This window comes from Xyrauchen texanus, chromosome 42, assembly GCF_025860055.1.
Source record: "Xyrauchen texanus isolate HMW12.3.18 chromosome 42, RBS_HiC_50CHRs, whole genome shotgun sequence".
NCBI classification, from domain to species: domain Eukaryota; kingdom Metazoa; phylum Chordata; class Actinopteri; order Cypriniformes; family Catostomidae; genus Xyrauchen; species Xyrauchen texanus.
The window spans coordinates 30,412,835-30,435,647 of record NC_068317.1 but is presented as its reverse complement, the minus strand read 5'-3'; the positions used below and the strand labels follow the sequence as shown (position 1 = coordinate 30,435,647).

Here is a 22,813-nt window from a genome sequence, read left to right as displayed (position 1 = left end):
CCAGTGTCTTTCTGATAGTATCAAACAAAATTATTTCTAATTTGTTGAATGAGTATTACACTACAGAGTGTTAAAAAATAAGGTCACAACTAAATGCATGAGGTGCCCAATTGTGCCACTTTAAACATGTCTTATCTTTGTGACCTGTTCAGCTCTGATGTGTGTGTGTCTATGGAAGGTGATGTGAGTGTTAGTGTTGAAGTTGGCCAGGCTGAGTTGTGTTGTGTGAGCTGCACTGCTGCCATCTGCTGGCTGTAATGAGAACACATCACATGCTCTGACAGAATCACCACACAGCTGCTACTGCAGACGGCCAGCAGATCAGAGCTTGAACCCCACTGTGAGAAAGAGACAAGAGGAAAGACCTCAGATAAGATGTAAAATTCACAGTAACACACGGTCTCTTGTGGCTTATTGCTTTCATTTGAAATCCTGTTGTGATTTCTACGCACTACCTGAAGTTGTGAGATGTTCCCCTCTGCCTCAGCTGGGTGTTTGGAGTTTCCTCTGTGCTTTTGTGTCCATTCTCTGGTCATTAACTGTCATCATGTGCCAGAGAGTAACACGATCCCTGCTGGTACCTGCTAAAAGAACTTCTGCGAATGAAAACAGACACTGATTCAGATTGGTTCTGAATAAAATCACACAGGCAATGCTGGTTATCCTGGTTAAGCTGAAAGCTGTGCATTAACTTACTCCATTCATTTGCATATAAAATATTATGTTTAAATTCTCACATTTTATGTTATCTTTAATGTATGTAAAATTAACTTCACAAAAAAACATCACATTGTTGGCCTCACATTGGGGCCATCTGCTGGAATAAAATAACTATTGCATGAAATAACAATTCTAACCAGTAGATGGCCTCAGTGCTCCATGCATTGGCTGATCTCTATGAACCCAATGTTGAAACAAACTTCATTTCTGATATCATGACAAGTTATGCATTGAATATATATGTTAACATTATTTAAAAAAAAAAAATATATATATATATATATATATATTGTCAAATTGTAGCCATTTTTAAAACCTCTTGTGTTGAAGTGTCAGACTTGCAATAATGCCTCAATATGCTGTCAAACCCGACCATGCTGTCACAGTAAATTCTGACTGTGTTACAAAGAAAAGACTAAACTTTGTCACACATGGGTCAGACTCATACATGTGTGGTATGTTTGTCTAAACTTGTGAGGGTCAAATAAGGGCTCCTAAATGGGTCAGATGATGTTGATTTTCAAATCTAGTGATGTGCAATGGTTTGTGTGATGGTTAGGTTTAGGGGTAGAGTTAAGAAATATCATTAGCCTGATATGAAATCAATGAAGTATATGAGATGAGATATACTTCATCGTGCGTGCATGTGCATGTGCGTGCGTGTGTGTGCGTGTGCACGTGCGTGTATGTGTGTGTGAGATTAAGTCTTAATACTTTATTTTTATGAGTGGTTTTTTTTTATGCTCTGTTTTTAAAATGTTCTGTGCATTCATTACCTATGGTGGGTGAAAGTAGACATGACCATGATGAGATTATTTTTTTTTACAATCACTTAGACTCACTCAATCAAGCCAAAACATTTGTGTGTAGTCAGATGGTAATTTTAGGAAAAGTCCCCAAGCCTTGTACCACCTCATATGAGCAAAACCATTTCAAATAAATTACCCATTGGCTCAGCGGTTAAGGCTCTGGGTTATTGACCGAAAGGTTGGGGGTTCAAGTCCCAGCACTGCCAAGCACTGTTGGGCCTTTGAGCAAGGCCCTTGACCCTTGGCTGACCCTGTGCTCTGACCCCAGCTTAGTTGGGATATGTGAAAACAACTGCATTTAATTGGCTCTGTACCTGTACTCTGCACAATGACAATAAAATCTAATCTTAATAAGACTGCTAATAGAAATGACATATACCCAAGACCAATTAGTGTATTAGTTCTTAGCTGTGTACAGATTAACCACAGAGGATTTTTTACGTTAAGAAGTGCAGAAGGAGACAGTTGAGGAGTTCTCCTTTCTCAAAGCCAAGACTCATCCAAAGACAGAGTGTAGTGATCATCCAACTCCACATCCCACAACACACACACAAACACAAACACACACACCACCACTATTAAAACATCTCAGAGCATCTGTGAAGAGTCTAGAAAGCATTTCAGATCAGTTTCATTTTAAACAGACAGATTGAAAGTTTAAGCTGATCTGATGTGTCATTCTCCAGATGCTGTGATGAGCAAACCAATTTCTGTCCACACAATATCGGCTTGCTGAGCACCTCTGCCACTGAGCTTCACCTGCACAAACACACACACAACTAGTGTTTATCTCAGCGATCTGATGTCTTTCTGATTGTTGTGGTTGTATTTGGATAGCAGATTGGTTAAACTTCCAGTTACCTTACTGATCTCCTGGGCAAACCCATCAGGTCCAAGACAGAACAGAGAGAGCAGGAGAGAGTCGGTTACCAAGGCGATAATGACCCCTGTTTAGAGTACCACATCTTCTGTACAGTGCTCTCCACAGAGAGTAACACAACACTGCAGGCCTGCTCATCCATGCTGTACACACTCCCTAAAACACACACAAACCATTAGAACAACCCCAAAGCAACTGCTTAAAATTCTGTTTGTCAGCATCTCTCTCACCGTCAGCGGTACTGATGCAGAACGCCAGCCCTTCCTGTGATCCCATTGCGAAACCAGTTCCTCTATTGCTCCTTTTTCAGTTAAACATGTCCAGAGCCAGCATCGCCACGTCTCTACATTTGAATACATATACACAGCAGTATGACACATAAGATGTTGCCAGATAGATTCTTACCAAAGCAACCAATTAGGAAAATACAGCGTTTGTGATATGTGACATGCTCCATCAAAATAGGCAGAAGTTTAAATTGTTGTGACAAATAGCTTCAATTGCTGTCGATTCAAACAGGAGCGCTGCATAGCATCTCTCCTCCAATCAGGTGTGCATGCCTAAGTGTAAACATGTGTACACAAACTTCAAGTGCCAATCAAGTCTCAATGCATATTCAAACGCAAACACAGTTCCAGCAATATTTCAATGCTGAAACACTATTTGAGTGCTATGGTTAATTATAAGATATATAGTTCCAACTCTAAAATCTGACTGGATAAGCTTGTTGATTATTAATATGAATGAAAGAAATCATTGGTGATCAATGATAACATGATGATTAAACTGCTGGTGTGTTTCGATTTCAATGAAAGTGAGACTCACGCTTCAGGTGGTGCAGGTCTGAAGATAAAACATGTCAGTGGTTTAGTGTAATCATGTTTAATCAGAGGAGATCCCTGCAGTTTACCTCTAGCATCCACCCTCCAAACTGCAAACACACAAGACAAAGATCAAAGATTCCCCCATTTAGCCTTAACAGACTGTATGGGCAAGTGCTGTTAGCAAGCACCTATGAAGGCCTGAACAGTACACGAGGGGGTGGGTGGCCAGCACCATGCCCAACCGCCTTTGTCTCCCCAGTGGTGATGTTTACACAACAAGGTACTCATCTTAGGCTGAGTCAACCTAGGGGAGGCCCGGGACCGGTTCAGATAATCGTCACTGGTGTTGGCCCATGAGCGGGAATCAAACTCAGGTCGTCAGGTTCGTAGCGCAGCACACTAACCGCTACACTACCGCTCCCCACTAACACACACACACACACACACACACACACACACACACACACACACACACACACACACACACACACACACACACACACACACACACACACACACACACACACACACACACACACACACACACACACACACACACACACACACACACACACACACACACACACACACACACACACACACACACACAAGCAGCTGTTATAGCACATTTACTAAATGACACTGTAAAACATAAATGGGACAGTGGAGAATAGTGTACAGAATATATGGGTGTTTCTTTCACTTTGGGCAATTTCATGTCTCAGGGGTTTATTTTTATAAGTTAGTGTAATTGTTAATCCAGTCAGCAAAAGTGTCAGTGAAGAGCATGCTTGAGATTAAATCTAAGAAAAGTGATGTTTGAAGAAAACAAAGAAAAATCAAGATGAATATCACTTCTGAGCCCAGAATATTGTTATTGGCCATCATTTCCAAATTGCACAAAATGTTTGAAAATAATATTCAGTTGTGTGTATTCAGAATAAATCAAATGTTAAATATTAAATTAGCCTTAGCAAGATAAATGAGTTGTCAAAAGGGGTTTAGTTGGGTGCCACTGTAACAGTGAGGGGCTGAAACCCCGTTCCACATGACACAACTCCACATGCTCCCCCTGAACACACACATACAGATATTACAGTTGTTTATATATATATATATATATATATATATATATATATATATATATATATATATATATATATATATACATACACTGGTGGCCAAAAGTTTGGAATAAAGTACAGATTTTGCTCTTATGGAAAGAAATTGGTACTTTTATTCACCAAAGTGGCATTCAACTGATCACAATGTATGTCAGGACATTAATAATGTGAAAATTACTTTTACAATTTGTTCAGAACTTCTTAAACTACTTCAAAGAGTTCTCATCTGAAAAATCCTCCACGTGGATTTGTTACAAAAATCTCAAAAAACACATTTGGTCATAAATTAGCTTGAAACAAAAAGGAAATACACTGTTTAAGTTAAGCTTTCTTATGATCTACATGGGAAAATAATGGTCCTAACACTGAACCTTGCGGGACACCCAACAAAATATACTTACATTGCACTTGTAATGTTGATATGGTTGTCAACGAACACTCATATTTATATTTTTTATGAGTGTGTGTTACCTTCTCGTAGCTCCTTTATCTCTGAACTCTGGACTGTGCTGATCAGATCCTTAGTAATACAGTTATTTATAGTTCATAAGTACTTGCAGTTTTCCATTTGTTGAATTGTAAAATAATTCACTGATAACAAAGCAAAGTGCATCAGTAGTGTTGACATTAACCCATGTGATTGCAGAATAAATATCTGTGTGGAACAGACATTTAGCACAAGGTTTTCTGTCAGTGACCATCACTTAATTCCATTATGTGTCACTAGAGGGCGCTGCTGGTTATATTGTAAATGGGAAACCATAGTTTTTGGATTTTGCATAAAGTATTTGTATTTATTTACATGATTTATATTATATATTACATACACCCAAACTAACTTTACTATCCAATGCAATTACATGATATTTCTTTCAACTGCAGAACACAAATGAAGATTTTTAAAAGAATATCTCAGCTCTGTAGGTCCATGCAATGCAAGTGAATGGTGACCAAGATGTTGAAGCTTCAAGAAAGACATAAAGGCAGCATAAAAGTAATCCATACAACTCCAGATGTTTATTTCATGTCTTCTGAAGCAACTCAGTAAGTTTTGGGTGTTAACAAACCAAAATATAATACTATTTTCAATGTACATTACACTGTAGTGTAATCGAGCTTGAAATCATTATCGCCAAGGAGACGGCAATGCCAAAATGTACATTGAAATATGTAAGTTATATTTTGGTATATTCTCACCAAAAACTGATCAGATCCCATCAGAAGACATGGAATAATCTACTGGAGTCATATGGATTACTTCTATGCGGCGTTAATGTGCTTTATGGAGTTTCAAAATGTTGGTCACCATTCACTTGCATTGTATGGACCTTCAGAGCTGAGATATTCATATAAAAATCTTAATTTGTGTTCTGCAGAAGAAAGAAAGTCACACACATCTGGGACTGCATGAGGGCAAGTAAATGATGAGAGAATTTATATTTTTGGGTGAACTGTCCCTTTAAGTATTTGACAGACCACAATGTCTACAAAACAGGTATTTGCATTTAATTTATTGTTGACAATTTAATTTTCACTTTTCTTCTAAACTTCATACAATTATTTGAAAATCTATAAGACCCCAAACAGTAAAAGATACATCTCAGGGGGCATCTTCAAAATAAAGCAAAACATTCAACAGAAGACAATACTGATATTTTTCATTTATACAGTTACCTTAAGAGTTAAGAGTAAACATCATTTTTTTACAATTGTATCCTTCATTATAACTGTTTTTATTAACATTTATTTATAGCTATTATTAGTCTTTTAAAGTCTAAGTGGCAAGCTGAACTCCAAAGCTGTGAAATGTTTTCTTTGGAGTGTGTTAACATGAAAGATTTAGTTTTTTTAAACTATATACACAAGAGTTGTTAAACATCAGATCAATAGCAGTCAATTCAGTTCTCCCCTTATTATCTCTATAAGGAAATTAATACATGAGACAGCTGAAGACACAAACAAGCCCAAAGTTCAAAGAGGTGCTTCAGTGTGTCCATCGGTATAGTTACAGTAGCTCGAAAACAGCCGTACAGACAATAACAGCTGTGGTTCGGTTGGACAAGAAGGTCAGATCCTTCTTTGAAGACAGCAGAATTGTTCTTAAATGTATTCCACCTTCTCTCCTACAAAACATCCCTCATGTGAACTGATCCGACACAACAAAACTGAAATAGTTTTGTTTGAATAAAGAAAACAAAATGTGCACCGTGCATGAAATGCAGAAAGAAAAATACTGCAGCCTTTGCACAAGTGATTAAGTGTCATCTGAGAACAGCATTACATTTTCTTCACGTTAAAAAAAACATGAACTCTCCACTGTAATATCGCAACAATCCTGGAAGTATCACTGGCATTTCCTCCCATAAAGATCCATGGAAATCAAACATGCTTGTCCCAGATGAGAGAAACATCCATAATGCAGGAACAGAGAAAGAGAATTTCAGTTTGTCCATAAAATATGTGAAGCAATTCAAAACCAATGAAAGAAAGATCAAACTGTACAGATTATTATGTACATCCAAGTTCAACAGAGAGAGTGAAGGAATGATAGAAGAGTGTTGAAAAGCAAGAACGGGCCAGTTAAAGTGTCTAATTTCTCCCGTGTGTTAAAAGTTTGAGTTTCTGCAGAATATAAAGTCTCCTCTTCTCCACAGCAGAAACTTTCTTTTTCATCTCCCCTTTAAAACAGCTTCACTTTTCGTAAATCGTAGTTTCTCTTCATAAAATATCAGAGTGCAATTCATATTTCGCTCCAGTGAATGTTTCAAAGCAAATGCATCTCATTTCAAAGGTCTCGAGGAGTCTTTTTATACAGGAAGTCTTTCTGAAATAATCCCAGAGGAGGCAGATGGGGCCGACGAGTTTACCCACAATGTACCATTTAAAAAAAACCTTATCCTCACATACATTAGTAGATCTTGGTCTCTTTTGATCCGTTGCATTCTGCATCATCCTTATAAATAAGACTTTATAGTTAAAAAAATAACAAGAACTAAATAACTTACATTATCTAACAATTAAGCTGTTGATTTCAGCAAAACAAATCTGTAGGCATCAAACTCATTTTAAGAGCTAAATCATAACAACAGTCAAAATGCAAACAAATGCACACATTTATCCCTCAGGTCAGCAAATGTCCCTCACATGGGCTAATAGTGTGACTGTTTCACCCAGAATTACACTGGTATTTCGTTTAAAAACACTACGCAAGACTGCGTATGCATGTTTACTTTTGCACAAATTAAAAGATTGTGCAGACTGAAATTCAATGCATGAATATCTGCTTCCTCGTAAACACACATACGCTATTTTGCACACATAAACGGGGAATAGGTCCCTCAATCCCGACACGGGGAAGTCACAGGAACCAAAATACTGCAAGAAATAACTCAAGTCTTAATCTATTTTTGTCATGTGTTGCAGTAAAAATATTCAAACGTCCTTTAAAACAAGACACTTGTGTAAAATAATAAGGCTTGTTTTCAGAGAATATATTTTATGTTACGTTTATTTTGCTTACCCATTTGGATGGTTACCCATGAAAACAAGGCTTAATATCTATTGCAATTTTGCTTTCTGCAGACAGTGCTCTGATTTATTATATCATTTACTTTCATGCGTGAAAGCAGCGTTTGATCAACGTTGCGAATTAATTCTTCACATCCTTTCCAGGTCTGTTTAATATGCCTCTCTCCTCGCCGCTGAAGTCGTTACAGTTTATACAGTAAATGACCCTAGAACGGTAAGGTCATGATAGGTCATCATCACGGCGATTATTTGACCTCCAGGATGGAGGGGTTGGACTCCATGATTGCGACGATGATGCGGTCGATATAATCCTGCAGACGGAAGTTGATCTCCTCCTGTTTATGGACAGCCTCCATCAACTGTACACACACAAAAATCAACAAAAAATATTTTTACAATCTCCTCACATTCAAAGCAAATACAAATGTCAAATTGTGCTGGGGTGTAATGCAGACCTCGGCACGGGAGACGTTGTTGATCTCGGCGGCGAGGGACTCGGAGAGAGACTCCGTAAAGAGACTCTTTGCTCCCTGGATACTCAGATTAATAATCTGACCGTTCAATTCATCATTCTGTTCCTTCAGACTGCGATTGTCCTGAACACAAAGAGAGTGAAGGAAAGTTAGTTTACCTGTTTCAGTGCGTTTACCCATTTTGTTTGTGGTTATCCGTTTTAACCTGTTTTTAAGTCTGTGTTTACCTGCTTTTTACTCCGTGTTTAATAGTTCCAGTCTGCATAAACCTACTTGAGTCTGAGTTTGTTTACCTGAGGCCTGTTGCAAAAAGCTAGTTAAACAAACTCAGGTTGACAAAACCATTTAGACAGGTCTGGTCAACCTATTAGGTGACATTGGCACCCTAGTCGATCGCCTTCGCTTCGGGGGGGCCGATCTACTGAGCCAATTTCAGCACATGTCCAATCTGTGTAGAACAAATGCGCCCTTTGCGTTCTGATAACATGTTGGTGATGAAAGCCTACAAATGCCCCTGCTGTGAAACATACTATACGATTTTGAGTCTGTCTGTGTTTACTCGTTTGAGTCTGAGTTTACCCGTTTGAGTCGGTGTTTACCCGTTTGAGTCGGTGTTTACCCGTTTGAGTCTGAGTTTACCCGTTTGAGTCGGTGTTTACCCGTTTGAGTCTGAGTTTACAAGTTTGAGTCGGTGTTTACCCATTTGAGTCGGTGTATACCCGTTTGAGTCTGAGTTTACACGTTTGAGTCTGAGTTTACACGTTTGAGTCTGAGTTTACCCGTTTGAGTCGGTGTTTACCCGTTTGAGTCTGAGTTTACCCGTTTGAGTCGGTGTTTACCCGTTTGAGTCTGTGTATACCCGTTTGAGTCGGTGTTTACCTGTTTGAGTCGGTGTTTACACGTTTGAGTCTGAGTTTACCCATTTGAGTCTGAGTTTACCCGTTTGAGTCGGTGTATACCCGTTTGAGTCGGTGTATACCCATTTGAGTCGGTGTTTACCTGTTTGAGTCGGTGTTTACCTGTTTGAGTCTGAGTTTACCTGTTTGAGTCGGTGTTTACCTGTTTGAGTCTGAGTTTACCTGTTTGAGTCGGTGTTTACCTGTTTGAGTCTGAGTTTACCTGTTTGAGTCGGTGTATACCCATTTGAGTCGGTGTTTACCTGTTTGAGTCGGTGTTTACCTGTTTGAGTCTGAGTTTACCTGTTTGAGTCGGTGTTTACCTGTTTGAGTCTGAGTTTACCTGTTTGAGTCGGTGTTTACCTGTTTGAGTCTGAGTTTACCTGTTTGAGTCCGAGTTTACCTGTTTGAGTCGGTGTATACCCGTTTGAGTCGGTGTTTACCTGTTTGAGTCCGAGTTTACCTGTTTGAGTCGGTGTATACCCGTTTGAGTTGGTGTTTACCTGTTTGAGTCTGAGTTTACCTGTTTGAGTCGGTGTATACCCGTTTGAGTCGGTGTTTACCTGTTTGAGTCCGAGTTTACCTGTTTGAGTCGGTGTATACCCGTTTGAGTTGGTGTTTACCTGTTTGAGTCTGAGTTTACCTGTTTGAGTCGGTGTATACCCGTTTGAGTCGGTGTTTACCTGTTTGAGTCTGAGTTTACCTGTTTGAGTCGGTGTATACCCGTTTGAGTCGGTGTTTACCTGTTTGAGTCCGAGTTTACCTGTTTGAGTCGGTGTATACCCGTTTGAGTCGGTGTTTACCTGTTTGAGTCCGAGTTTACCTGTTTGAGTCGGTGTATACCCGTTTGAGTTGGTGTTTACCTGTTTGAGTCTGAGTTTACCTGTTTGAGTCGGTGTATACCCGTTTGAGTCGGTGTTTACCTGTTTGAGTCTGAGTTTACCTGTTTGAGTCGGTGTATACCCGTTTGAGTCGGTGTTTACCTGTTTGAGTCGGTGTTTACCTGTTTGAGTCCGAGTTTACCTGTTTGAGTCGGTGTATACCCGTTTGAGTCGGTGTTTACCTGTTTGAGTCTGAGTTTACCTGTTTGAGTCTGTGTATACCCATTTGAGTCGGTGTTTACCTGTTTTAGTCTGAGTTTACCTGTTTTAGTCGACGTATCTCCTGCTCGAGTTCATTCTCTCTCATGTGTGTGTTGTACTCCTGGAGACCCGAGCTGGCCGATCTGCCTCTTCTTGCTTCTGTCTCCAACTTAAACAGCTGCAGGTGTTCCAGCTGCTTTCTCAAGTCCTCGATCAACTACACGCACACAGAGAAGCCATTAACAATATGAAGAACAATGAAACCTCACCCTTAAAATACCCAGAAGATCTCTCACCCCCTGAGTACACTCCTTCTCTTTCTGGTTGGTATGATGCTCATGGCTTAGTTTATCTGACATTTTCCAGCGGGACTCGGTTTCTTCGTTTAATCGATCGGTGACATCCTCCACTTCATCCTGGAGTTTCCTCTTTTCCTGCAGAGAGACAGAGGAACAAATGCCCAATCTCACTGACAACTTGGACATTTGTGGGACATGAAATACTGTTCACATGTCCCATGGTGTGACAAACTTAACCCTTTTATCAACAATTTTGACAGCATTTTGCAATATTTTATTAATAGTTATTATTCTTGCAGCTTTAATGTGTTAATTGAGAGACTACATGGAATAAGTGTACATTTAAAATGAAATAGTGCAGGCTAAATGTTTTTTGAAAAACTTCAGATATACACTTTCCATATATACATTTATACACATTCTAACCAAAAATTGATGCCGATAAAACATCAAGTTCCATGGACACATAAGTAGATCACATACAAAGGTAGTTGACAAGTTGTGTGTGTGTGTGTGTGTGTGTGTGTGTGTGTGTGTGTGTGTGTGTGTGTGTGTGTGTGTGTGTGTGTTTGCAAGTGTATGTACCTCCTCCAGTCTCTCAATGTTGGCTCTCAGGCATGGTACACATGACCTCAGCTCACTGTTCTCCTCGTCCAACTGTTGCAACCTGAACACATGCAGGCACATAGACAAAAATGCAGGATGATATTTTCTTTTTGGGCAGAGCACAGAATGAAAACATTTCAATTGTTATTAGTTTAAAAGAAGTAAGTAAAGTAAAGTAAAATTTATTTATATAGCACTTTTCACAGATAAACATCACAAAGTGCTTCACAGTAAAATGTAATACAAAAACAAATTAAATACATTCCCCAAAATACAAACAACAAACACTACAAACAACCATAAAAAAAACCCTCGACTAACCAAAAGCCTGCTTGAAGAGCAAAGTCTTCAGTTGTTTTTTAAAAGAATCAACTGAGTTCGCGCAACGTAAAACAAGAGGCAAAGCATTCCACAGCCTGGGAGCGACTGCCTGGAATGACTGGTCCCCTCTAGTTTTAAAATGGGTACGGGGAACAACTAATAGCATCTGATCTAAAGACCTGAGACTCCGGGTAGGAGTGTGCGGCTGTATCAGGTCAGTGATGTAGGTAGGGACTTGGCCATGCAAGGCTCTAAAAGTAAGAACTAGAATTTTAAAATGAATTCTATACTGGACTGGTAACCAGTGAAGTGAAGCTAAAACAGGTGTGATGTGTTCTCTTCTCTTAACGCGGGTTAAAAGCCTTGCAGCAGAGTTCTGAACAATCTGGAGGCGATGAAGCTCCTTCTTACTCAAACACGTAAAAAGACTGTTACAATAGTCTAGACGGGAGGAGATGAATGCATGAATAATCATCTCTAACTCACCTTTAGTCACAGATGATCTTAATTTTGAAATGTTCCTCAATTGAAAAAAGCAGTTTCTAACTAATTGTTTCGAATGAAGCTCCAAGGACATAGCTGACTCAAAGACAACACCTAAGCTCCTGAGGCTCGGATGGACAGACGGGCCTAAGTCAGCCAATATGTTGTATTATCTTTGGGATTTTACTTTCAGGGCCGATAATTAGTGTTTCTGTTTTGTCAGAATTGAGAAGCAAAAAGTTCTCACATAACCACTTTTTAATACTAGACAGACAGTTAATTAAAGAGGACAATTTAAACAACTCAGTTTCCTTAAAGGAGCAATACAGTTGGATATCATCTGCATACAAGTGATAAGATATGTCACTAAACTGACTAATAACCTTACCAAGAGGAAATATATACAAGAGGAACAAAATAGGACCCAAGACAGAACCCTGCGGTACCCCACACGACAACTCTGCAGTTTCAGACACAATCTGATTCAAATTCACACTAAAGCTTCTACCTGACAGGTAGGATCAAAACCATTTTAAAACTGATCCCGACATGCCAACCAGATCACAAAGTCTATTTAAAATAACATTATGATCAATTGTATCAAAAGCTGCTGAGAGGTCCAATAAGACCAACACTGTATATTTTCAGCTGACATCATAATATCACTTGAAACTTTAAGTAACGCCGTTACTGTGGAATGTTTTTTGCGAAAACCAGACTGGAATTTGTCACATAACTCATGATTCTCTAGGAAAAGGGTGAGTTTTTCAGCTACAACTACAGATACAATAATGGGTAAGAGAAACGAAAGGTCTCTGCTAACACAGGCAGGATATATTAAACATAATTCATTTAAAAATTCTGTCATCATTTAATATCCATCATGTTGTTTCATGACTTACTTTCTTCTGTGGAACACAAAAGGAAATGTTAGGCGGAACATTAGGGACTGACATCCTCAGTCACCATACACTTTCAATGTATGGAAAGAAGAAGCAATTCAAAAGTGAATGGTGACTGAGACTAACACACTGCCTAACACATCCCCTTTTGAGTAAATAATGACAGAATTTTAATTGGGTGAACTTTCCCTTTAAATCATCAAATTGCATGACAGATGTTTTCCACAAGATGGCGGTAGAGAAAAACCTACGCGCACACACAGGACACACGAACACTTCCATACTACTGACCTGGCCTGAAGGTTTTCGATCTCCACATCTCGGTCTCGCTGCAGTTTGGTCAGAGCATCTCTGTGTTTCCGAGTGTGTATGAGTAAGTTCTCCTCTGCGTGCAACTCCTGCTCCTTCAGTTGTTCCTCCAGAGCGTTTGCACGATGTACGAGCGTGAGATTCTCCTGTCGCAAACGTGCATGCTGCTCTTCGCTCTCCAATGAATCATTCTCTAGCTCACACACGCGTTTCTCCAACAGTAACACCTGTAGAAAACACACACCGCAGTCAAGCCTGTGGGCAAATATACTTGTGTGTTGTAACAAAAATTCACAAGTATGAGGTTCTGAACCTTGTCAGTGATGTCCCGATCCGCAAGATCAAAAATATCTTGAGTCAGACCTCCCATGACATCCAGAGTGCTGGACTGCTGCAAATGTCTGGGGAAAAACGTACCAGAATTACATTTGTATTTTCCAGTAGTCATACAGTCAATTCCCCCCAAAATTTTCATTTTCAGTCTTTAAAACTGAAGTTTGATACATTGAGAGGGAAGATGCTCACCTCGCTGCTTTCTTGCTGGACAGCCTTTTACTGGAACTAAAAATAAAGAACAAACAGGAAATGAGAGGCAAAACTCTCTTTCCATCCATGACCTGTGAACCACAGGTCAAAAAACATTCAACAATTGAAGTGTTGAGCGCTCGGCTCTTTTCAGCTGAATCAAAGCTCTTTTTTCAATGGTAATGACCTCACAGCGAATGGAAATAAACACGTTATTTTTATAGTTCAACATACACTGGGGTGTAATGTGGAAGCATGAAAGGAGATTTTGTGCAACTTTGTTTCTGTTACACATGCCTAAATCCATAGAAAGGCCCCCCCCCCCCCCCGTCTGTTCTATGCATGCTTGTTGACCAATTCAGAAAAAAATCAGCCATCCAATTCCTACCGCTGTTTAGAAGGAGAATCCATGATGCCGCAGTATACAGAGTTCTTCAACAACAACAACAACGATGTATTAGTAAAAAAACGAAAAACTAAATCACTGAATCAACTAAGATATTCTGGCAAAAACTTCATAACACATGACCGTTTGAAAGGGATTATTTATCAGTATCCCTAAATGCTATGTTGCAATAAATCGGGAATTCCACAATTCTATGATATAAATCAAAGGTTTTCAATTGGTGAGGCGCGCCTCCTCTGGGGGGTGCCAGAGAGGAGGAGGAGGCATGGTGCGGGGGAAAAAAAACAACGGTTCACATCTGAATACATCTGTCCTGCTAGCTTGCATGTTAATGTGCATGTTATGCATATGCGTGTTGCAAAATGGATCACTTTGTAGTGTCTTTATAATATAGATTGAATTGGCTTAAGTAGTCTAAAATCTCCAAAATAGCTCTTATTCACTTGAGATAATGTTAGTAGCCTGTGGCTGTTAATGAACATGTTTCCAGTTTAGTTATTTGGCCATCGAGGGTTATCTGTTCAGTAATCAGAAAATAGAGCTGTCCATCATGCTGATTTCGTTCTATGTCTGATTTTGTTGGCTCTGTGGTTATAGGGCTGTTGAGAATAGGGCTGTCTTCAAGTTCTCTAGGGGGGAGGCTCACTTTCACCCAATTTGAAAACCCCTGATATAAATGATCCCACTTTTTCTTAAAGTTAAAGGAGAGGTTACGTTTTTCCAGGTGGGAAAATGCCTGACGAAGGTTCTGAGATTGAAATGTCTGAATAAATTCGGATCCATGTGACCAAAATGAACCTAAATGGGTTATTTTAATTACTTCTATTACATTTAAGATTCTTGTAATCAGATTACAGTTAGTGACTTTCAATTAAGATAGTTAATTCTGTGCAATTAATTATATAAAATATTATGTGTTAATGCTATTAATCATGTCGCCAGACCATAATGTGGAATATTTTTACCATCGGAAGAATTCAATCTTGAAGTACCACCAGAGGGCAGTAAGCGAAACTCCAGCTGTACAGACAACAAAAAACTCCGGCTTGTTCACATTAGCGACAGCACAAGACGACAACATGTTCAAACACAGCTTGTTAGACTCCCAAACTTTACTTTTGCAAATAGAAAAGATTAATATAGAGGAACAGGGAGTCCTGCAACAGACGGCATGTCCTCCATGAAGCCCCCAACTGAACATCGAATCAGTCTGAGATTACATGAAGAGACAGAAGCAATTGAGACAGCCGAAACAGATAGAAGAATTATTTATAATTATTTAAATACATCTATAATTATTTAATCATATATTGAAGTATTATGTTTCAGTGTAAATCGTTTTAGGAAGTAACTTAAAAATAAAGTAATTGATAAAGTGATTACATTTTCAATGAAGTAATCAGTAAAGTAAATATTAATTTGTAGTGGATTGCTTTTTTTATTAACTAACCCAACACTGGTCATTAGTAGGGTTGGATTTTGATACAGATATCCCAATTTGACTTGATTCATAAGCTCTCGATTCCGATTTCGGTTCGATTTTGATTTATTTGGGTATATTTTGCTTACATATGAAAGAAATTATTTTCCAGCTAATGCTGTTAATTATACAGAGGACCTTCAAACTAGGAACATAATGAAAATATTAATTATAATAATAATATACGAGTAATTTTTTGTCATTTTGGTCACACTTTAGCTTTTTAAAATTAAGCAAATCCACGTATTCCATCAATAAATATTATTATAATTGCATTAATTATATTTAGTTACATGCTTATTGTTAACATGCATAATTTGTACTATTTACTAGTATTTACATTGATTTGTTGAACACATGCTAAAAATACGGTACTGTCTCTTTAAGCAAACCAGCAGTTCTGTAAAGAGTATGTAAATGAACACATATTAATCAGAGAGGCTTAAAATCATGTGTGATAAGAAAGTCGATATTTTTACCCAGTCTTAGTCAACAGTGTTGTGCTAATATTATTTATGTATTGTTTCGTTTTATTATATTGAATTGTTTTACACTGTTATACATTTGTCATATGAACTTAAATGCACTACTCTCATGCATTAATGCATTTATCACACGCAATACAACCAAAACACACACAAAAACACAGCACAGCGTTTATGTTCATCAAAGCATAAACTTCACCTATATAAAAAATACTATGACCTTTCAAAGATGCCTTGCATTACAATCAAAAGAACAACAACACAAGCCAGGTCACCATTTCAGACATTAGAGAAATCAGTATGTTAATCAAAAACAAACAAACACACACACACACACACACGCAAGCAGTGAGGATAGGAGTGTGTGTGTGTGTGTGTGTGTGTGTGTGTGTGTGTACAGTCCTCAACCTCAACACACACACACAGAGGAAGCGTGCCCATGCTCTGAGAATGTTACCTATTCATCTCTAGTAACTGCAGTCGAGTGGACAGATCCTCCAGACGACTGATCTGCTTGTGACAGTGAGTGCAGAAAAACTCCAGCGACTCAGACTGAATGAAACTCTGAAAACTAGCAGGAAAAGAGCTGGGGCTGAGAGAGGAGAGGAAAGGAGAGGATGATCATACAAACAAGGGAGAAAAATGGGTAAGTCGGTGAAGGACAGGAAGAGATCTACACAGAGGTGAGAAACAGTGCAGGAGTACAGGAGGAAGTATAGAGCTGGAAGAGCCATCATAGCAGGAGGAGTGTGTTGTATTTCCATGCTCGCTTATGTGTGTGAGTGTATGTACTGGAACACATACACCTGTATCACAAGCCCTTCTGACAAATCAATGTGCAGTATATGAATCATATAGGTCAACAATTACATTTTCGCTAGTTAAAATAAGTGGTCAACCGATATGGGTTTTTCAATGGCCGAAATCAAACCATGGAAAACGGTTTGAGTTCCAGGACTGAGAAAGAATATTATAAGTAACATTGCTAACATTGTTCTACATTACAGAGAAATACTAAATCATAATGAGTCTTTAAAATATAAATTAAGCGCTTAAGCGCACGCATAAAGCTTGCTGCAGCGCACCGTCAAAAGTGATGATTATGAATGTGTTGGAAAAACAGAATGAAGATTGTCTGAACATTTTAATAATTTATTAATAAACTACTGTTTTCTGAGTCAGTGTCGGCTGCATAGATGAAATTGACGATGCAGTATAGTGGATGCGCCTATAGAGAGAAATGCACGTTAATTAAACATGTCATGCAGTAAGCACGGTACTAATTTAGCTTCCACACTCCGCAAAAACACTTGGATATGTGACTAATAATAGTGCACTATTATCTAGGTTAACGTTAGAGCGAGCGGACATGTACAGTGGCTAACGTTAGGCTACTACTTACATGTTTCATGTAGTTTCAAGCCATGTTTGAGGTCGATGAACGATAGGTGAACGTTTGTATTTCCTGCCCGACATAATTACCACATGGACCAGCCGTGTTAACTATCTGTCCGTCATGGTCTGCGTGACTTCGCCACTTCCAGTACAGTTTTTTTTTTCTTTTCTGTAACCAACCAGACTAATTAAAATTTGGTCGACCAAGCCTCTTCTCATCGACTAACGTTTGGTCGACTATTAGGGGCAGCCCTACAAAAATCAATTTCCAGAGATTTTAAATACCAAATTTCCCATTTTGAAATGCATTTACAGATATCAAAAATTATGTTTTGTACTGTCTAATTTTGATATCAAGAATTGTGTACTTCTGGGAATGATTTTTATTTCAAGAATTAACGTTTTTACTAGTACAAACGTAATTACTACTTTTCTGCCCAATTTGGATTGCCCAATTCTCAAAGCGCTCTAGGTCCTCGTGGTAGCGTAGTGACTGGCCTCAATCCGGGTGGCGGAGGAAGAATCTCAGTTGCCTCCGCGTCTGAGACCGTCAATCTGCGCATCTTATCACGTGGCTTGTTGAGCGCGTTACCACGGAGACGTAGCCCTTGTGGAGGCTTCACGCTATTTTCAGCGGCATTCACGCACAACTCACCACGCGCCCCACAGAGAGCGAGGACCACATTATATCGACCACGAGGAGGTTACCCCATGTGACTCTACCCTCCCTAGCAACCGGGCTAATTTGGTTGCTTAGGAGACCTGGTTGGAGTCACTCAGCACGCCCTGGATTCGATCTCGAGACTCCAGATGTGATAGTCAGTGTCAATAATCACTGAGATACCCAGGCCCGAAAATTAACTAGTTGAAATCAATAATTCCTATCCTGCATGTGATTAAATGTCAAAAGGGCTTGCGATACACCTGACAACATCTGGATTTCAGTTAAACAATAACTACAACAACCCAAACTTTACCCAGTGTTAAATCGTTAAGATCAGTCAACAGGATAGCGCACAGAAGTGTTGAATGAAGTCGACAAGGTGATTTATCTTTCACCACAAACTCACACAACTTTCATGTGACTGGCATCATATTAGCTCCTTTGTTGCTTTGGCAACATCATAACATAAGGTATAAACAAAAACAGAACCTTCATGGAACTTTAAAGTGGCCATATCACACGAAAACTCTAAACTCTATACTCTAACATTGACACCTCAAAACTCCTTCCCCAGGCCATCCAGTCCACCTATTGAAGCCAAACTTCAAAAACACCTCTTTCAGAAACCCTTCCCTGGTCACAAGTGTATCTACACCGACTGCTTGCACAATGTGCTGACTCACTCTTTCTGTAACAGTCTATTTCTATGTGTGAGACAGTTATTTATGGTCAAGCTGTTAATACTGTGCGGCACAGTACCTATTTATACTTTCCATGTTTAGACCAGGATAAAATAATCACATACAAACTGATTGTCTTGAGCATTTAATACTAGTGCACAGTCTATCTTACAAAATATGATGCAGTTTCTATTCCTGTTTAGGAATAATTCAGTATTTTTAGGTTTAGTTTGTACTGTGTGTTACCTAGGGGACAGCAGCATCAGTGGGCGGGGCAATGGACTGTCAGGGTGTGGCTCTGCATCCCCCTCCCCCTCTGGAGCCATCCTCCCCTCCTCCTGATTGGCCAGTGGCAGATCTGACGTGTTGTTACTCTCTCCGAAATCCTCAAAGTGCTCCTCCTCTCCTCCAATCACGGCCACTAGGGTGTGGCCATTCAAATCAGAGCCCAGGGTGAACCTATCAGGGAAACATACAAAATATAATGTGTTTTACATACAATTACAATCGTGTCATCCAGGTACCTGATATTTTGGAATAATGACCGCACATCCAAGAATAAAGTGATATTTGACCGGTCATCCGTGTATTGCGAGACATCTTTCCTACTTCTCGTAACAATCTGCGATCTCTGCAAGTAACCTAATCAAATAATTTTAACTCAAATCAATATTAGCTGTTTCTGGAGACTCTGTGATATCTTGTTTCTTGCATAACTACATCATTTCATGGACCATGGTACTCAACAGGTGGCCCACAAACCCAAAAATATTTTTGTCGCCTGTGTGATTATGTCATCTCATAAAATGATTGAATGGTTTTTCTTTCTCCCCAATTTGGAAAGCCCAATTCCCAATGCACTCAAAGTCCTCATGGTGGTGTAGTGACTCAATCCAGGTGGCGGAGGACGAATCTCAGTTGCCTCAGTTGTGGAGGCTTCATGCTATTCTCCGCGGCATCCACACACAACTCACCACGCGCCCCACCGAGAGCGAGAACCACATTATAGCGACCACGAGGAGGTTACCCTATGTGACTCTACCCTCCCTAGCAACCGGGACAATTTGGTTGATTAGGAGACCTGACTGGAGTCACTCAGCACGCCCCGGATTAAAACTCACGACTCCAGGTGTGATAGTCAGCGTCAATACTCGCTGAGCTACCCAGGACCCCCAAATTATTGAACGTTTATGAATTTTGAGGTGCCAATTTTCTAGAGCATTTACGTTAATTCTCAGTATTGATAAACTGCTGAACCATTATAGAACAAAAGAAAAGACAAACTGATAAAAATAATAAATTATACTACAAATCCTTGAATCTGATTTTATGCCACTTTATATAAAGTGTGTGGCGTCAGTCTCTCTTCCACACCTGCTCAACAGATATGCTCGACGCGAACAATAATTACAGGAAAAATAGTGATTTGCGTTACTTACTAAAAAATAAGTCTGAAAAGACGGTAATAGACAATGATGTCTGTAGTCTCATTGAAGCGCCTTTGGAGCTAGTATTGCATTTAAATGTCTTGTTGTGAGGGTACTGTATCTCTGGTGTGTGTGTGTGTGTGTGTGTGTGTGTGTGTGTGTGTGTGTGTGTGTGTGTGTGTGTGTGTGTGTGTGGGCAGGTTTAAATGGTTTACGAGGAAAAAAAAAATTTAGGTTACAAACTGGTAATTACAAAGTTATTATGCTATAAATGTGGTTTATGAGGACATTTCTAGTATCCTCAGAATTTAAATCACATACTAAACAATGTTTTATTGAAAATGTAAAAATGCTGAACATTTTTTGTGAGGGTTCGGTTTAGGGGATAGAATCTATAGTTCTTACAGTATGTCTATGGAGAGTCCTCATAAGGATAGCAGCACCAACGTGTGTGTGTGTGTGTGTGTGTGTGTGTGTGTGTTTACTAGGTAGCCAGTTTGTCATGCCAATCTTTGTTCAGTGACAATATAACAGTCTCTATATATGGCAAAAGAAAATGGACATTTCTCAGAATGTAAATTTTATTTGTACATTGTCGTTTTTGTGAAGTGGTGCATTGCTGCAGTATACGGCTTACAGGTAAAACTGTGGATCTTTTAAAACAAGCAAACAAAAAACATACAGGCATATATATGATCATTATAATAGTATATCACAAACTTTTTTAAGAATGACACTTCTGCAAGAATTTTGCAATATATATATATATATATATATATATATATATATATATATATATATATATATATATATATATTAGGGCTGTCAAAATTTGTAATCGACTTAATTACATGGTGTCCCAATTAATTAATCGCGATTAATCGCATATACAAATATTTGCTGAGAAAGCCCCTCATATAACAATAATGAAATATATAAAGATTATACATATTTATATCAATATATAATTGTACATAGTTATCTTTAAATATTAAAAAATAATATATATATATATAAATAAAAAATATTCAGATAATTACATTCTTGTTGCAGAAGAGTTCATCATTGATAAGACGATACAAAAAGCAGCTTTAGAATACAATGTATTGTTTACTTCCATATTATTGATCATAAGTCAATCATTGACACACAGCAATCCATTTCACAAGTGAATTTGTCAATCAGTTGGAGATTTATTGTGAGGGTTTGTTTAGGGAGCCGTCAATTTACACCTGCGTCAGTCGTCTCGGGTGTGTTGTGTCATAAACATAAAATGTTTAGGTCACTGTGTCAAGTTAAATATAGTTTAATACTCAATCTTTAAACACATCTTGAGATCTCTTAGTTCGCATTTGTGCTCCTTCAAGTGTTTTGAACGCAAGAACGTAACATGTTTGTTTTGTTCTGCCTACTGAAGTGTTTTCTTCACTGTATAAACTGCGTGTTGCTCATACAGCTGAAATTTCACTTACTGCCCTCTGGAGTAAACAGGTGGTACTACAAACTTACATTTCTCAGGACTCTTCCTTATTATGGTGCGATTAATTGTGTACATTTTTTAGCGCGTAATTTTTTGTCAAATTAATCGCACTGAATTAATGCGTTAAATCGACGGCACTACTTTATATATAATGTTTCTTTATTCGTGTTAATTACATGTTCCCATGATGTATTAAATGCCATGTAGTACGGTCTGCTCGCCTCTTTAATTATTAAAAAATAAAGTGCGGCTCATGAGGAAAAAGGGATCCTGCCTACAGGCCCCCTGGCTTTCCAAAGTTGAGTACCCCTGATTTAGGATAAACTTTACACAAACAAACACTATATACTCTCAATAAAAACTGTAAGCTTTACCAAATCAGATTCATAATAACCTCTTATTAAGAATTTCAAATGATCCAATTATTTTCACAACATCTGCTCTCTTCCATTCTTACTGCAACAATCTATTCTAGACAAATCCAAAATGTCTTTGTGTTGAAGTTGAAAGGTTTGTCTTTTGGATGATAATCTGCTAATTCACTCTAATCTCTTGGCACTCACAAAATGTCTGAAGAATTCAAGTTAGATTAACCGAAGAACAGCACTCAACTTTGATGATCCACGAACAACATGCTAGCATGTGTTTTTATTTGTGGTCAGCACGGTGAACAGACTCAAATTAGGACATGATCAAGTACAGATTAAGTTAAAACTCCAGCTGGGTATCATCTGCGGTAAAAGCTTAATAAAACCAACAAGTGTCATTGGTTGTCTGACAGAAGGGTCAGAGCATGTGTTTGATTGGTGAACTCAATGACCCCTTGAATGACTTTTAAGCATAAATGAAGAAAACAACGACAAAAATGCATATACAGTTACACACGATACACTTAAAAAAAATAATTATCTTGCTCAGTAAGTTTGTCTTGCTTTAAACATGACAAATTTTCTTGGGAAGCAAAATGGCAAAAGATATCAATATGTCTTCTTGTCAGAGAAATTTACAGAAAAAT

At 38.6% G+C, this 22,813-nt stretch overlaps 1 protein-coding gene and 1 pseudogene across 3 annotated transcripts in view; both read right to left on the bottom strand.

Annotated features, from left to right (window-relative positions):
- Window positions 1-3,521, bottom strand: part of LOC127635036 (intraflagellar transport protein 140 homolog) — a 31,284-nt pseudogene extending 27,763 nt beyond the window's left edge.
- A 2,237-nt stretch (window positions 3,522-5,758) lies between these two features.
- The window catches only part of LOC127635125 (rab11 family-interacting protein 3-like), a 48,143-nt gene continuing 31,088 nt past the window's right edge, over window positions 5,759-22,813 (bottom strand). For 2 of the 3 annotated variants that reach the window (XM_052114922.1, XM_052114923.1), the window contains exons 5-14: window positions 19,138-19,350; window positions 16,610-16,744; window positions 13,782-13,817; window positions 13,570-13,657; window positions 13,239-13,483; window positions 11,221-11,302; window positions 10,633-10,770; window positions 10,398-10,553; window positions 8,341-8,481; window positions 5,759-8,244 (exon numbers count right to left, since the gene is read on the bottom strand). In XM_052114922.1, coding sequence (XP_051970882.1) covers window positions 8,131-8,244; window positions 8,341-8,481; window positions 10,398-10,553; window positions 10,633-10,770; window positions 11,221-11,302; window positions 13,239-13,483; window positions 13,570-13,657; window positions 13,782-13,817; window positions 16,610-16,744; window positions 19,138-19,350 — 1,348 coding nt within the window. In that variant the 3' untranslated portion in view covers window positions 5,759-8,130. The remainder of the gene's footprint in view (window positions 8,245-8,340; window positions 8,482-10,397; window positions 10,554-10,632; window positions 10,771-11,220; window positions 11,303-13,238; window positions 13,484-13,569; window positions 13,658-13,781; window positions 13,818-16,609; window positions 16,745-19,137; window positions 19,351-22,813) is intronic. The other variant, XM_052114924.1, reaches the window with a different exon arrangement.